We start from the raw sequence: 17,945 nt of genomic DNA, 5'->3' as shown, positions 1-17,945 counted from the left end.
AGAATCTGTAATCTGGTCTCTCTTCTACTGAGAATGACATTCTGATGAATGTCCTTAACTTCTCTCAGAAGCACTTCATTGAAATATTTGCACCTAGCATAGCTGTTTTATTTTGGTTTTTTTTTTTTTAACCCTGTATGCTTCTCTAGAATCACTTTTCACCTTTACTCACACCCTACAAAACATTTGTTCCCTTAATTTATGAAAGGTGAGTCACTCTAAACAGTCTCATTTGTGATACTGGAATTTGAATGAGAGAGAGAAGAGCAAGAATGGGGTAAACAGCTATTTGATGTCTGTCTTTTCACAGTAGCACAATAGCTAATTCCTAGGGCCTCTGACCTTTCAGTGTCCTGTAACAGAGTACTTGCATTAATCTGTTGCTTATCTGTCACCTACCACATTTGATATTTCCAGTCTCTGCTTTCAATTATCAGTCATTAGAGGCAGCACTGAGTAATTTCAGGAGAAAATGCCTGGAACCTTTGACCCGTTTTGGTCAGATAACCACAAGTGTTCACTGTAGATAAACTATCATTTCATTATATTCAAGATGTAAATGAATGTCGTTTGTAGTGTATCAGCTTACTGTAAACTTTATCACCCTGGAGTGATTAAAACTGACTGGTTTACTCAGTAGTTATACAAAGAATTTAGAGTCAAACAGTGAAATTCAATGAGATTAGTGTAAATGAGCCTTTATAGTTACACAGGTCTGTAAGACCCTTCATTTTGCCTTGGGACATAGACTTAGTAGTTAAAAAGTGACATTAATTTGATTAGTGAGGCTTCACTGTTTGTGAAGCCAGTTGGGACCCTGGGATGTCATAATGTAAAACAGCTTATTATAACATGTCTTTCAGCATATCTTTGGTTTGCTACCCATTTCCCAAAGCAGCTTTCACTTTGCCTATGTGTCACAGCCACACACCAACGTCTTCAGGAAAAGTGAAGCACATATCAGTGTGGAGCTAATCACTAACGAAAGAGCACATCTCATGCACTATGACGTAAACTCATTGCTAGCAGTTTTTATATTTTTTAGCTCAGTCAACATAGTCAGATATTTATAGCTGAATTTCTAAAATACTGATTACTTGTTACACATCTATGTAAGTGCTTTCAGTGTTCCCCCCCCCATAAAAGAAATAATTTTGTTAATGAAAAACGGTGCATGATATTTTATTTTGGTGTGAAGGAAGACCTCTTTTCCAAAATACCTTTTTTCCTGTAAATTTGACTTTTTTCTTCTTAGAGTTGGACGTAGTGTTAATACAGTATAAATGTTTCATCAGTTTGCCACATGGGTGGAAAATATCATTCTTTCCCATCTTACACACAGGTGTTTGTGATATTCCCCTGAGCCACAACTTGTCTGATGTAACTGCAGGGCTGCATATATTAACTTCAGGTGGTATAAAAATACCATTTTTAAAAGTCAATGCTAAGAATCCTCATCAATGAGAGCAAAGGAAGACTTTTTTTAATATTTTTTTTTTTTTGTAATCAACATTGCCCCTAATATTCTACTTATTTTTTACTTAGAAAAATTTTATTCCTCCAATGATTAAAAAATACTGATTACTGATTTTCTGGTCAACTGGTTTTTAGATGCTGTGATTTGTCCCACAGAAATGCATTTTGGCAGATGTACTGAGCAGGGCTGGAATGACATGAGAACATTCTGAAAAGACAGAATACTTGAAAATTTTAACCTGTGTTTTTCAGGCTGCCAGTGTTGAAAAGCTCTTGCCTGTGAAATAAAACTATTTGAGAAATGGTGCCTCCTTTCACTTCATGCTATTTCAGCTGGACAAAGGGCCTGACAGATACCCTACTGAGCCTTCACAGTCTTGCCTGACAATGCATTTATTAAATGCAGAAGGGACTAAGATTTGTGTCTTATTTTCAGTAATAAAATATTCATTATCATTAAATAATATTTTACTTTTTTAACTTGGCTACCATTCTAACCATTGGTCTTTATTGTAACGTCACCACCACCTCTTTTTTGCAGTCTGCTATATAATGCAAGATTTTAAGTTGTCTACATTTGTATGCAATTTTTTTTTTTTTTTTTCTTTATACATTGGCTGGTATAAATTTGCAGATAGACATTCTGGATTCACTGCAAGGAACGGGACCTCCCTGGGCTTGGGGTGTTTTTGCAGGGTTGTCCTTCACTTCTGCAGATTGTTGCTACTCTGAAGTCCTGGCCTGCCTGTAAATGCTGTCTTGAACCAGAGAAATTTTGAACTTGTGTCCCTTTCAGATGACAGTGCTGCATCTTCCTTGGTATATACGTGGAAACGCAGATAAGTACTATCTGTGTGAGTTGTAACAATTAATTTGAGGCCCACCAGAAAGTGGCTGTCAGTATTCTTTCAGCAGTTGTGAGTGATCCTGAGAGATCCCCACTAATACTGTTAGGGGTATTGTGGAGGCTTCTGTCCAAACTATAACACACAGGGAGACAACTACTATTTCTAAACTGATATTACTAATTAGAAAGTACTTGGTAGAAACTACACAAAAGGAAGCTTCAAACCCAAATAAAAATCAATCAGTCCAGGAGTAGTGGCATTTATACCTTTTATTCACTGTCTAATTATTCAGTATTTACTCATAGTGAGTAGTGCTTAGCTACCCATGCATGCTGGTAAATATTTCTTGAAAAAATACTATCCAGAGACAGTGGAAGGGTTTGCACTATACTAAGTCTGTGTTAAATATAGTTCTCATTTGAAGGTTATTGACACATCTGTTCCAGGACAGTTTTGAAATGCTCAGTTATAACCTCAGAAACTTGGAGCAGACTCTTTGTACTAGAAAAAACCCTCCCGGCTCAGCGCTTTTGCATATGCTAATCTCTGCCAAGCTCCTCTGAAATGAAAGGCTTTACATGGGTTTTTAAAAAAAAAAGCAAACAATTTCCAAACCCTAAGTCAGATCTCTGTATATATCTCACAGTTTAGAACCAGGCAGTGGAGCTGCTAAATAGACTGTATCCTGTTTCTCTTCAGTAGCAGCCCATCCATCTTCAGGTACAGAGCAGCCAGTTTACATGCTTCTGCTGCTTTTCTGCTTTACTTTTTCTACACAGCGTTCGATGGCAAACCCATGTAAGCTAAATATGCACTTGAGCCAAGTAAACCTCACAGTTAGCAGACAATTTTCCTTTTGTCAGCCAGGAGAAAGTTCATTTTCACTGAAGATAAAGTGTTCTTATAGCCTATATATTTTATTTTTGTTGGTTCTTTAAGCAATACAGACTTGTATGTAAAAAAAAAAAAGTAAAATCTAATGAAAACAAGGAGAGTTTGCATTTTTGAAAAGGTGACAGGGAAGTACACTGTAAAGAACTCGTTACATGACCACAGGTGACTTAACTAGTAACTACTGCTCTGAAAGTAGTGTTAAATACTTTTTGTTCAATAGCTCCCACTTTAATATGTCCAAAATTATACCCTTATATGGCAAGCCCAAAATGATTTTTTTACCTTTTAGTAGATTTCTATTTTCTAAGACAACATATACATTATAATAATACAGATATGTAGGTTTATATAAAAAATTGTATAATTATATGTATATGCATGCAAACACTTACACATTATGTATGTAGAAAAAATTGTTTGGGAGGGAGGTATATGTGAGCATGTAAGTAGAAATATTGTAATAATTTACCCATTATTTATACATGTAGCATTTAGTAATGCAAATGTGTGCTTTTTCAGAACAGATATTGTTCCTCCCTCAGATCTTAGGATTAAACTGCAATAAAAGAGCTGGGGTTACAGGAGAGAGTGTTTAGGGGAGCTGAGTGCAGCCATAAATGTTTAGTTGGTTATCTAAACCAAATCCCAACTCTGTGTTTTAGACTTTGTCCACCATCAGTTAAACAAAGCACATATTTCATGAGGCAGGTAGAACTTTCCAGAAGAGAGAAATTCTGTCTTCCCACTGAGCACAGCTTATTCATAGGTCAGTGATACGTTGTACTCTGTGGAAGTGGAAACCATGGATCATTTTCCTTTCCACATCCTTAAAATCTGAAGTATTAATCCCATAAGGCGATCATCAGCCAGTACTATGGCCTGTAGTTTCCGTTGTCACATCAAAACATATATTCCATTGCAAAAGTTGCTCCTAACTCAGAATCAGAACTGCAGCAGACAATGGAAATAGACCCAAACCAGTTATAAATCAAAATACTCTGGTTTGTTCCTCTTAAAATTCTGTAGAAACCTCAATTAAGCAATCATGAGATTTGATTTTTTATTTTAAATTGTGGCAATATCAGAAGCAGTGGGAGTTGTACCTGCCCACCAAGAACAGGTTTGAGGGGACTTCTCAAGCCAGAATTGTACATCCTATGCAGCTGGGGTGCCAGAACCACTTGGCCCTGACCCGCAGTTCCTTCTTCTGACCACTGGAAAGATGATGTGCATGCGATTAGAGTACAACTTGTGTTAATTTATATGACTTAACTGCTTCTTAACTATATAGTTGTTGCAGTGCACTTTAGTACCACTTTTATTATGTTAAATGCAAATGAGCTGCATTCCTCTCATCAGCCTGGTTATTAGAGGCAATTAGTGTTTTCCAAAGTCATCTATAGTTCTGACATTGTTATTGCTGTGCTTATGGCTACACTGAAGTCCTAAATCTTTTCACAGCTTTTAGTTTATCCATATTTCTAGTTGCTTTACAACATGCCCCCTTTCAGCTTTTTTTGATATTCTTTCCACTCCAGCTTCTGGAATTTATATAAAAGCCACGGAGTTTTTTTTCCTTTTGAACTGAAGATACTGGGCTGGTGGAATTTCCTTTAACTGAAAGTATGTCTGGGCTTGTGGTTTTATTATTTGCACAGTTTTATATTGTCATGTTTGTTAACCCCCAAGCAGAGGGAATGCTCCATTAATCATGGGAAATGGGCATTTGTTTCACGTCTTTAATTTACATTGAATTCTTCTTCTCACAGTTGAAAGGGACAAGGACTTCTCCCACCACCGAAGGCACTACAAAGAATTCCGCTTTGACCTGACTCAGATCCCTCACGGAGAGGCAGTGACAGCCGCCGAGTTCCGGATATACAAAGATCGGAGCAACAGCCGCTTTGAGAATGAAACCATTCAGATTAGCATATATCAGATCATCAAGGAGTATCCCAACAGGTATCCTAATCCTGGAAGGAACTCATCACATGTTGAATTCCATCCCATTTGCCTGTCTTAAGTAGGGAGACAATAATCGATCATAGGCGTACCCCTGACAAGGCATCGTTGTCACCACTGTGCCTTGGGCAGTATTAATTCTTAGGCAACAACAGCAAGCACTGAACAAGAATAAGACTTACGTTAAATGTAATTTATTCCAGGTTTATGTCCAAGTTCAGCAAATAATAGAGCAGGTGAGGCTTCATGTTCTCAGCGAGCAGATGGTAGAGTCCCATGCACAATCTAAGTGTCTAGATTTGGAACATGCACCATTCGCTGGCACTGAGGTACTGCAAGCCAAGATTCACCTAGCTTCTTAGAGGCAGAAAGATTGTCTAACTTTGATTACTTTTGAAGAAGCATGGCTTTTTTGCTTGTGTTTGACAATTCTGCAGAAAGTAATTAAAATATTGAATTAGAATTAAATCATGCATTAACTTTAAGATGGCATGTGCACACTTAACACATGCTGCTCCCCGTAACTGAAAACTAAAACAAATCATAGAATCATCTAGGTTGGAAAATATCTTTGAGATCAAGTCCAACCATAAACCTAACACTGCCAAATCCACCAATAAACCATGCCCAAAAGTGCCATATATGATGTTGCATGAGCAAATCTCTGAATTTGAGTTTGCAGAGCTCTGTGTATGACATGTTTCCAAGACTCTACAAGACCTCAGTAAATTAGCAGGTTTCAGCAGGCAAAGTAGCTAATTACCTGAAAATTATGATTGAAAACTAGTATCAATTCCAAGATACTTCTGAAAAAGCTACATAGACCCAATATATAGGGATTGAAATTAAATTAATTTATGTCTTTTCTCAGAAAAGGCAGGGGGAAAAAAGTTCTATTTTAAGATAAACAAAAATTCTTCTTCATCTTGGAACTGATTTCTATCCCAGGAAGGTTTGGCAAAACCAAAGAAAATGTCAGCTTAAACTTACAGAGTATTCGGGAGGAAATAAAAGCCCCATCACGAGTTAGCTTGAAGGCTGGGCCAGAATTCAAATCTCTTTTCTGCCCACAGAACCTTGAGCTTGTACCCTCCAGGTCATATCTCTGCACTCCAAGTTATAAAATATTTATGGCTATAAACAGGGATGCATTTTATACCAATGGAATCAACAGGAGGGAAAGCACTCATCCTTACAGAATAACTTTTGCTTTCTTAGTAAATTTGGGGATGAAGAAATAGTGTTGGGTTTTTTGTTTGTTTTTTTTTTTTTTTAACCTCTATCTTCAGCTTCCCAAAAATTCTTTTGACATAAGTACTGAAAGAAACTTCTTGGAGGAAGGAATGAAGCAGGAAGGGGAAAAGCACATCTTTTTTTTTAAGAGCACAGGTCAAGGCTAAGGTGATGAAAACTTTTCACCTGAGAACTTGGATTTTTTTTATGAACTAATGGGAAAAGTTAGTTGTTATAATACTTCTGATGTTTTCTTTTTAAGTTTTTGAATATTTTCACTGTTGGTGGTTTGTATTCTATTTTAGAGAAAGCAAAACTGTTTGCCTCTCAGATGAAAATCACAGTTAATATTATCTGACTTATTCAAATGGCAACTGCTTCTGTGGAGCCATTAAGCAATGCTTTTGATTTCTTTCAATGCATAAACAGAAATTTATAAATGCTTTATATTTACATTTATAATTATAAAAGCCCCATGTCCTCTAATGGAAGCATAATGCTGAAAGGAGGAGCAGGCAATGACATGCCATGTGTTTGATTTCACCAGCTAAGTACAGAAGCTTCAGACATAGACTGAGTGTTGCTCTCCTGCTGTTGATTTTGACAGTTTCTGCTCATATGTAGGGTTCTGATAGGCAACTGCTTCAGTGGAACAGGATAGAAGAAGACCACAAGCTCTTCACTGTTCTAATTAGAAACAAGAAAATTTTTCCACGAGCCCCTTGCTGTCTCCAGGCAGAAGAGACCCCAAGACGAGCTCCCAGAAATTTTTCTTTTTCCAACAAAGCCACACCTTTTGCTTTTGGGCCCAGATTTCCCTTGTGATTTTCTTGACTTTGTCACCTCAGGTTTATTCTACATATGTACATTTGGTTTCAGGTACAAACTTTTTAGGAGTTGCAACTACAGAATGGGAGAGGGAGAGAACTTTGAAGATGGGGAGGCACTGGAACATGTTGCCCACATAAGTTGTGAATGCCACATTCCTGGAAGGTTTCAAGGCCAGGCTGAATGGGGCTTTGAGCCACAGGTCCTAGTGTAAGGTGTCCCTGCCCATGGCATGTGGTTGGGACTTGGTGATCTTTGAGGTCCCTTCTAACCCAAACCTCTCTTTGATTCTGTGATTCTGTAATATCCCGCAGTCCTTACTAGTGACATTCCACAGCAAAACTGCCCCTCCACCCTTTGTTTTGAGCAGGAAACACGGGTGTCTGACAGGATTCTGCAATCCCAAACACAGTCCTGCTATGCTTTCAGGCAGGGAGTGCCCAGGCTTCAGGGTTTCCAAGTTGCATACTAAGGATTGTGCTGTAGTCTCAGGCATTTTTCTGTCTCTATGGCAGCATGGTTACTGAAGTGTGTGTGTTTAATTCCCTTGGAGTTTGCTGAAGTTCCAGTATTTGGGATTGAAGTTTTTATTTTTGGGATTGAAGTTTTTTATTTGGTTTGAGGAAATGTACAGCATGGCCCATAGCAGGCTGACTTCCTATGGAGCCCCACCATCAACTCCTACCTGGGTCTTTCCTCAAGACAAAAGTAAATATTATCCAATTGATGCCAAAGCTTTGTTCATGATTTGCTGGTAGCTAGCCACTGATTCAAGTAAACTCTGAGGGGTCTTCCCCCCATTAGGGAATGCTCAAGTGGCAGTAAGATACAAAAGCAGGTTTCCAGAATGAGCCTAGAGGTAAAACGGCATTGTTGGGATGGCCTATTTCACTGTAATGATTATTTGGTCTTCAAGGACTGTTCTGGGTTTCAGGGAACGTGTAGCTGGTTTGTTCCACCTTTACTTCCTTAAGGGCCCCAGGAGCTGTGGAGCTTAGATGTTCTGCCTTCAGCCTCTTTGCTGAAATTCTTGACTATGGTAGCATTTCTCCTTTAGAAAACTGATCACTGGGGACCAGACTGAAATCACTAAACTTAAAGAGTCTCTGTAAAGGTAAAGCCAATCAGCTGCATTCTGCCTGAATGTATTCACTCTTGCATTTTGGGCTATTTACGACATAATGCCTTGGGTTTTTATTATGTGTTGTGGGCTATATTTTAAATAGAAATATTTTTTAAAATTCAGCCAAAATTTGCAGCTGTTTTTCATTTTAAGTGTGATTGCAAAGAATAAAGGAGAATTTTAAAATTAAAAATGTCACAAAATATGATGAGAAATTTGAATGAATGACACAAGCTAACGGGGGAACCCTGATCCCAGAGCTCCTGCTGCCTTCTCAGGGTTCAGGTTTTTACCCTGTGTCTGTATCAATTGTGGAAGAAGTTGTTATTTTCCCTGAATTTTTTGCCTGAGTTTTACAGACTGAATTTCTGTGGTAACATGCTGCTATGCGGGCGAAATTACTAGTATTGGTCCAGATACATTTTCTCCATTCTTCTATGTGGTCTCAAGAATCAGTTCTGGTTTTCTGTAGGTAACCCCAACTCATTTTCGTTTCATTTGCTGAGCTAATGAGTAAGAGCAATCTGTCTCATTAAAGTTTATTACCTTAGCCAGATCACTGTACTTGCAGGGAGACAGACAAGTAATTGAAATATCAATACCAAAGACACTTTAGTATTAGTTTTTGCTGCAGTACAAAGTAATAAAGTCACATTGAGGAAAAATTTGTCCCTCATAGGAATTTCTGGATTGGACCATTAGTAGTGCCTTATTCTGTTTTGGCATGGGAAACATTGTGATTTTGAGAACATTTAGTATCAGTCCTGGATTTGGAATGAAAGACTCTATACGAGAAAACAATTATGTATTCTAGGAGGAGAAAAGACAAGTGCAGAATTATTCATTGTGGTATTGTAGTATTTTATATTCCAAACACTTTTACAGTTTTCTATTAAACCTACAGAATGATGCAAAAGTATTTCTAAATAAAAATCTCAAAGACTATTACAGTCGGAACTTTTCAGGTTTAAAATTCTGATAAAACTGCTTATTAGAGAAAAAAAGTTGGCATTTAAGACTCCAGAGAGTACTATTTATGAGCTTGTGGTACGTTGTTAATTTGTTCAGTGCTAGCATAGCAGGTCAGGCTCTTCTGAATGGTAAGATTTTCTTCATGTTAACTCCAGAGGGGGAATGTAAGTTTTCTCCTTGTGTGGTCATTAGCACAGTTCTACTAGAATGGAAGTGATAAGAGCAAGCAAAAGATTATTCTTTAACAGAAGAAAAAAAAAAAGACAACTTGAAAAAAAAGCCCTTTCAATTACTTTTTTTTATATATATATATATAATTTCTGACCTCTTTAACCTGATTTTGCAGATATATCTCACATGCAAGTAAACATATGCTTGTCATAGTTCACTTGGTCTTATTTTCTTCATTATTTAGCAACCACAGTTTCAAAAGGTGCAATTGATGCTTTTTTGCTATCAGACCTTCTAGGTGCATTTACTGTGTTTAGATAAGACAGGAACTTTCTAAGGTGTCATTGTGATTAAGCACTGTAGGAATACAGTGACAAGACACTAGCAATTTTAAATCCACTTTTTCACACAAAGCCTGTTCTTTCTGGTTGTCTTTCCTCTTTAAGTGTGTATTCATTCTGTCTGTAAGGCAACAGTACAATTCCCAGATCTATGTGAGCCAACTCTGCCTTTAGCTGACTTGTACAGTAAAAAATGAGAATAAAACATTTTTTCTTGTATCTTACTCTTTTGACTATTGTTTATGGCATAAAAAAATAGGTTTCTATAACTATAGATTTAGGTTTAAAAGGTTAAATGGTGAAAACAGTTTTTAATAATGCATGCTGCTTTGTAGAAGCATGTAAAATGAAACTGATGAGAGTTAAATATCTTGGGTTTAGTCTGGTCATTGTAGTAAATTATTTGTTATACAGATGATGATCTGGAACCAATTGTGTCACGAGATATGTGGAAATAGAACGAATAAATGACCCATGCTAAAAATTTAGTAACACAATTATACTAACTCCCCTGGGCAGTCCTTCTGAATTACTGGAAGATTTCATGGGAACAAATTTGAAAATATACCAGGGAACTGAGGGTTAAAATGTAAAATTATATTATTGAATAGATATGTAATTTCTGCTTTGATATGGAGACTTATTTTCTAAACATCTGTAGTAATAGGAAACGGTCTGAACTGCCATCTATTCATGTTTTGTCATAGGATACAGCTGTTATTAACAACAGATCTTTCTAGCAATGCTATACCTCTGAGTTTTAGTTGAAATTGGGAAGTGATTTTGACATTTTTTGTCTTTTATGCTGAAAAGTTTATAAAAGTGAATCTTCCTGAGGCATTCTAATGTTGAAAGACGAATTTTTTTATACACGGCCTCAATTATGTTTTTCTTGTAGTTATATCAGGAAGTTGTATTTTTCAGATTTTCCAGAGCTATCGTTTTTACATGCTGAGACTCATTTCAGAAAGGCCTCTTAGGGGCAATACCTGTATTATACTTACCAACTACCTGTCAGCTACAGCACATGCTGTGCTATGTCACAATGAGGATATGTCAAAGGATTATTATTTTGAACTCCAAGAAGTTATCGTCAGCAAGAAAATTAAGGACAAAGCTAATAATATTTGAATACCTTAACTCTCTATTTTCTTTAACTTAGGGATGCAGACTTGTTCCTGTTAGACACAAGAAAGGCTCAAGCTTCTGATGTGGGCTGGTTTGTCTTTGACATTACAGCGACCAGCAATCACTGGGTGATTAATCCACAGAACAACCTGGGCTTGCAACTCTGCGCTGAAACTGGGGACGGTAAGATCCAAACTACAGATCGTAATGCCTTGTGTACCCTTGTCAAACCTTGCTAGGACTTTTTTCTGGATGGGTGTTTTTTAACTTGACTGGGTGACAATTCACTGAGAGTTTATAAGCAAATAACACCAATCTTATCCTGCTGTTAATGTGGTCTGCAAATTTTCTATTATTTTCAATTCTTTAGAATATTGCAATTATAAAACTAACTGAATCAAGTGGAATTTGGTTCAGGATAAGAGCTCCTACATACAAAATTAAGATCCATTTTAATATTCTACCACTGATGATTGCATTCGGGAAAGTCAGACAGATTTGCAGAACTTCTTGGGCTGAAGCATAGAAAAAGTTATAAAATAAACCTCAGAGCCATTCAGAAGGTATAGCATCTGTTGATACTGATGTTGAAGAAAGTTTAACAGTAGGGTAACGTGGGAATTGGTTTTCTTCAATTCGAAAAAAAAAAATGAATGTTTTTTACCTTGAAATGGGTTAAAAATTTGAAATCTTGAAAATTTTGGTTAGCTGAAAATTAGAAAAAAATATTATCAAAACTGAAGTTTTGAGCTGTGGGGGTTTTAGTACAAATTTACTGGGCTACTGAATTATTCATAGTTATGCTCTTCATTAAATTTGAAAATGCATCTCAGTGCAAAACAATATTTTTAGAAGAAATGTTCTTTACTTAGACTTCTTTAGAAACTAATAAAAAGAGACTTATATACTGCTTTTTCTGTGATGGTTCACTTAATCCATACCACTTTAAAAGCAAACTCAGATTTAACTCTTTTTGTCAAAAAAAGCTTTTTATGTCAGAGGTCAAGGGATCTATGATGCCAGTTAATCTAAACCTTAGCTGACATAATGTTAATGAGTAGCAGAAGAAACCCTGGTGTAAGGATTAATATTTTTTTCTTCTTTGTTCTGGCTACATTTTCTCATTGGTTTTGATCTAAGTTCTCCCTCAGGCTCAGCTGGTCTGTGAACAAAGCATCTCATGCTTTTTCAGCAAGTGCCCTGGCTGCCGGAGAGTTATGCAAAAACTGTCCTTTAGGCACGATGCTTAAGAAGACAGCTGGCAGGCTTGCACCTAAGCTCATGGCCATTTCATCTGATGTTACCTTACGGTCAGAGTACAGCCAGTCGACAAGGGGGGCACCAGAGCAAAGTAAACCACGTTGCTGCCTTCACCCAGCCTTCAAAGGCACCACTCCTGAGCTTGGGCTGCATGGGAAGTAGATCTCTAAGGCAGCCTGGTTTATTGAGGCCATTTTAAAGCTCTTACAATTCTGGGGAGGTGACACCTCCGTCAGGAATCCAAATTAGGTGGGCTGGCTTCTGGCCAGCTTTCCTGCTCCAGAATAAACTCCATCCTTGACTTTTTTTTTTTTTTTTCCTGGAGATTTGAACACAGAAATTGTTGAAAATTAAATATCCATGAAAGGCATTCATTAAGAAACCCTGCAACCAGCAATTTGTTGGTTCTAGCCTCAAAATTACATCTGTTTGGTAAACTACAGGAAAGTTTGTATGGGTAAAAGGAAACCTTTAGGTTAATACACTGAAGAAACTGTAAAATAATAGCTCATGTAAATATTTCCCCTGTCCTACTCCCAAGATTGGAAAGGTGATAGATAATTTTCTATTTTAAATTCCAAAGCCACTAACAGCTTTACCTTTTGCACCTTACTTATTTAACTTATGAAGGAATTTGCCTTTTACCTCACTTTCTATTCCCTTTTTCACTTTATTTGTACAAGGAGTCTGCTTCTAGGGACTAAAGTTTTCAAAACTATAGGATAGACCTATGCTACACCACTTCAGCTTAGCACAAGCAAAATCATCCTTTCATGCTCTTACAATTTTGCTCTTAAGGCTTTGATTATTTTTATTGGGTTGCTGTTACTTCTGGAAGCTATTAGAAACACCAGCAGTTGAATGACACGTTTGTGTACAGATGGAACATGAATTTTTATACGACTCAGTATGTAGCGGACTCGGTTTGTAACCCAGAGAACCCCACCCACCTTTCCTCCAACCAGTTCTCTGTGAGACCTCAGGGACTGGCTCAAATAAACTGAGAAACCTCCCCTTGGCTCGAATGAACTTCAGGCCATGCCGGTCTGAAGCACATTTCTTCATGCCTCCAGCTGTCAGCTGAGTTTACAGGAGGCATAGTACTTCTGTCCCCATAACTGGAGAGATATTTATGATAAGACCTGATCCATTAGCCTTTCTATAGCAACAGATCAGTAAAGTAACTGGGATTCTGTTAAGTAAGAGGATCCCTGATTGAGTTATTCCAGTGCTACACTGGGGTCCTGGATAATCAAGTCTGTAAATGTATACTAATTTTTAGATTTATTCATACATCCAATATGGGGCACCAATAGTTGCTGAGACTCCAGGGTGCTACTATATTGTTATCACTGCCATTAAAAGTAATCTTTCTTACAGTTATCTATCAGAGACATTTTTGGCAATTACTTGTGTAGATATATTTCTTTGCGTTCCTGAAGATGGTGCACAACTAATAATAATAATGTCTACATAAGGAATAAAAAAAAAATTGCAACTAATATAACAGTGCAAAAAAAAAATCTGTGGAAAAATGTCTGGTTGCTGTAATTCATATTTTTCCCCCTCTGAAAATCCTGAAAAAAGTACAAAAAGCCACATGACACTGGAATGTGTTTTATTTTTTCTTTAGGACAGTATTTGGTATCATACATCCCATTTTAGCATGAAATGTAGACTTTTTCTCTTAATAGGATATTTTATTTTGAACAGTAAGAATAAAGGTTTGCATGACACATATGGAAGCTGTCAACATATAATGCGCTCTTTCCCTGGGGCTGTGGCAAATTAAGGATCAGGTTTTTTTTGATTCTCTTTTTAAATGTATCCTCAACATTCTGCAGCATCCCCTTTTGGCTGATTCCCTACTTTTGACACCAAAACTGTACGTCGTGATTCAAATGAGAGGTGATATTTGAAAAACACCATGCAACCTCTTCCTGTATATATATCACGTGTATCCTAAGACTTAAAACTTGTTCTAGTGAATCAGCACCTTTGTATTAACATTTAGCATTTTTATAAGTGGACGTTAGCAGTGATATGGGCATCGCTATTGCTGAGGTGGTATAAACAGCTACAAGAGTAATCCTTTTTCTATTTATGTCATTGCTGAAGAGAACCTAGAGTTGTTCACAGAGAATGGGAGAGGGAGATAATGTGCAATGTGATTGGTGGTGATTCCACAGAATAAAATGGATTCCAAATACACAGCTCTCAACACAACACCCTAAGTAGCCCCACAGTCATATAGTTCTGTGCTTTTTATTAGATTACTTCAGTTCTCACTTATGTTTCATCTACCAGCACACCAGAGGGGAAGAAACTGGTGTCTACTTTGAAAAAACAAATATTAAGATTTCTGTTACCACATAGTCCCATAGAAGGTTTCTTTGGGCTTTCTTGGTTTTTGAGGTGGGCAGGCAGCAGGAACCCTCAGCTCCCTGATTCTGACTCTTACTTCAAGTATTTTTTCCCCCAGAGCAAAAGCAAACTTGAAAAAAATAGGTTATTCAATCCAAGTGAAGACTGTGGAAGGCTAATTTCCCCTTCAGCGGGAATTTGGGTATGCTCTGATGTGTGTCCTCTGGAAGGGGGTTTGGTTCTTAACCCTACATGCTGCATGAAGGGTTGGTGAAGTTCTTCTCCAGAGATGTTGGGGAAGAAACTAAAAAACACAGTTCTCTCTCTTTTACCCTCTCTTCCTTTTAGCCTGGATCTTCCAAGGTCCCTTTCTCCAACTAAGCCTTCAGAAAGGCAGCTTTCTTGGCATGGCATGGAGTGGCTGGATTGCTTTCAAGCCATGGCAACCTGTGGCAGCACTCTGGCCTCTTCATGTACTTGGCTGTATACTTGATGTTGTTTTGGCGTCACCGTTACCACACTAAATGTCATTATATTATCCCACAGCTGCCCCTAGACCACCTTGGCACCCCGTTTACATGGCCATGGTAGCTATCAAGTACTCTGGAGGGTTGTTACCTTTAAACCTCTTGATGGATCTGGTACTTACAAGGCAAAGTATGAGGAGCAATGTCACCTTCATTACTGTCCTTATAGTGGGGGAACTTGGGAAATATGTATTTCTATTGATATATATGTATATATGGACTTTGGCAGGCAATAGGTCTGACTAAATTCTGGGCCATCTGGAAGCCATACAGCCATGTTAGCACAGCACTGAACCCGAGCTAATACATCCTGCCCCTCAGCAGGTTTTATTAGCTTGGGCTCAAGCACTGCCTAAGTACAGCTACATTCATTTCTGGTTCAGAGCTGACTTTGGCCAAAATTGTACTAGTTTTAAATTAAACCTGCTCGGCAGTACTGTGGTGTGAAACAAGCTGGAGGGATGAGTCTCTCAGTCTCCGAAACAGGGTGATCCCATGACAGCTGTCCCCATGAGAAAGGTCCCAGTGCTGCAGTGCTGCCTTGAGGTTCTGTTGACTGTGGTGGAACTGGCACAGGATGTAAATGCATCAGGAGCACACTCCCACCCTGAGCAGATCAGATGATCCAGTTCCAGCACTATTTAATTTGCTCAGATAGGTGGAACCACAGTTTCCAGCTGGGTCACAAACATGATCCGCATTGTGTCGGCTTGCAGCTAGTGAACACACCCTTTGTTAGTAAGGGCACACTCACTTTAAGCAGAAGGGCCAAGGAGGGGAGTGAGATGGGCTCCCACTCCTTCTCCTACCACCACTGGTGCACACTGGTCCTTGCTGTACAGCTGTGCAAATCACCCCACACCCTGCTCCCCAGACAGATGAAGGATACAGCTGCTTCTCAACACCATTAGTTTAGAGATAATGGCATTTGTCTTCCATTCCATTCACAAGGCTTTTATCCATTTTATTCTTTGGTGGATGACCAATTAATCTAATCTCTCCTTGTTTTATTGTCTTCCTGAACACATTTTTTAATGGTGCAGAAAAGCCCCAGGACTCCCACAAGCCACTCACAGTTTAAGTGCATTAACTTGGAAGGATAAATCAAGTACTTACAGAGCATTTTTGTCTATAATTACAACTGATTTTTTTTTTTTTTGTGTAAGCATATATGGTACTGCCACATTATACAGTATATCAGAGTTCCTTATGTGTTCCCAAGTGCTTTCTTCAAGAGCTTTATGAATACCAAAATTAACACAAAAAGATACCCAAAATTCCTTTAAATGAACTGAGTGAAAACAACCAAATGTAAAATTTGACAAACAAAAGATGAATCTAATCTTGACTAAAGTTGTGAAGCCTAGGAAAGGCAAAACAGAGCATCCAAGACCACCCATTTGTCAGAATTCCTTAAAGCCTCCAGGGAGAAGAAGGGTTAATAAAACACATAAAGCATGTGTCAAAAGCATATTTTATGTTGTTATAGATAAATGTGTCCACCAAAGGAAAAGTTTGAGCAACAGTTTATGTAGATAACACAATAGAGAGAGTAAAAAATACTTTAGAATTGGAGTGTTGAGGATGTGTTATATACAGACTATCATATTGGTGTTATTAGCTTTTCTCTTGTCTTTTTTAAAAATAAGCTTAGGTAGCCAAGCTTTAGCTCAATTCTTTTGTTTCAAGTCCCATTGCTCTCAAGAGTGCTGTTCGGGCATAAAAATAATGAAAGTTTCTCTCTAATTTTGAAAACTACAGTCTCAGCTTTCATAGTCAGAGCCTATGGGTAGATTTTGCTCAAATATTAAATGTTATTGGACCTTGGATGCTCAGGGTCTTTCTTCAAAAAGCCTTTCCTCATTTCAGATGTCACTGTCCAAAAGAAGGAAATCCTAGGTGTGGCACTGGAACTTTCTTTTTTTTTTTCAGGAAACGGCATTGAAATGAATTTTCAGAATCATTACATTTTTCATTTCTAAGTACAAATACATAAAATTATTACCAAAATAACTACTGTGACCTAGCAGTAGTGGTTAATCTATAAAATGTGTTTTGTGACTTCTTGAACACTTGAAAGTAAACAGGTTCCTGCTTTTCATAACAAAATGAGTGGTTTGGTGCAGGCTGATGACTCAGGACAAAATAATGGATTTTTGAATTACTCATTGTGCTGTGTTGCCAGTGTAAATCTGGCTAGGATACATAATGACTGAAAGCTCTTGCAAAATAAGTGTCTGATCAATATTTTACCTAAAATATATACTGTGTGAGGAGATAAAGCCAAGGCACAGATCTTACTGTCATGAGCATCCACACAGGCAGTCTCGGAAAAAGACGTCTTTCTGAATGTTATGAAAAACAAGGATATGTCTCCAGGTCAAGACTGCAAGACAGATTATTATTGAAAGCTTGAAGGGTTCTTGCATTTCCATTCGGAGCAGCTGGAGGGGAAATGAACTTTTAAGATGGAACTTGATCAGTTCACGCAAAGAATTGTATGATATGACTGCATGGGACAGAACTGAAGCAGACAGAGTGACACAGCAAATAGCTCTGCTGTTATCAACCCGAGTGCAATTCCTATTTTGTTGGTGAAAAAACAAAAAATCACAAAATTGTCAGGATTTTTGAGATAGGACCTTTTTGTAAGCTGAACTTCACAGTTATTTTTGCAGCAGCGATTCCTTTATTGTTAGGGGAGAGAATGTGAAAAGACAAATAATATTCATTCAGTTCAGTCAGTCAAACCCAAACTTCCATGCAAGCTTTTATGCAAACTGCTAAGGGCACTTTACTATCAAATAGTATAAAAGCC

At 37.8% G+C, this 17,945-nt stretch overlaps 1 protein-coding gene across 4 annotated transcripts in view; it reads left to right on the top strand.

The window, feature by feature from the left end:
- BMP5 (bone morphogenetic protein 5) overlaps positions 1 to 17,945 on the top strand; it is a 57,398-nt gene that overhangs the window by 19,954 nt on the left and 19,499 nt on the right. For all 4 annotated transcript variants that reach the window (XM_038133688.1, XM_038133687.1, XM_038133686.1 and 1 more), the window contains 2 exons: positions 4,988 to 5,180; positions 11,011 to 11,159. In XM_038133688.1, coding sequence (XP_037989616.1) covers positions 4,988 to 5,180; positions 11,011 to 11,159 — 342 coding nt within the window. The remainder of the gene's footprint in view (positions 1 to 4,987; positions 5,181 to 11,010; positions 11,160 to 17,945) is intronic.

Source organism: Motacilla alba, chromosome 3 (genome assembly GCF_015832195.1).
Source record: "Motacilla alba alba isolate MOTALB_02 chromosome 3, Motacilla_alba_V1.0_pri, whole genome shotgun sequence".
Classification (NCBI taxonomy): domain Eukaryota; kingdom Metazoa; phylum Chordata; class Aves; order Passeriformes; family Motacillidae; genus Motacilla; species Motacilla alba.
The sequence above is the reverse complement of the archived record's forward strand: the minus strand, read 5'-3'. Positions and strand labels throughout refer to the sequence as shown.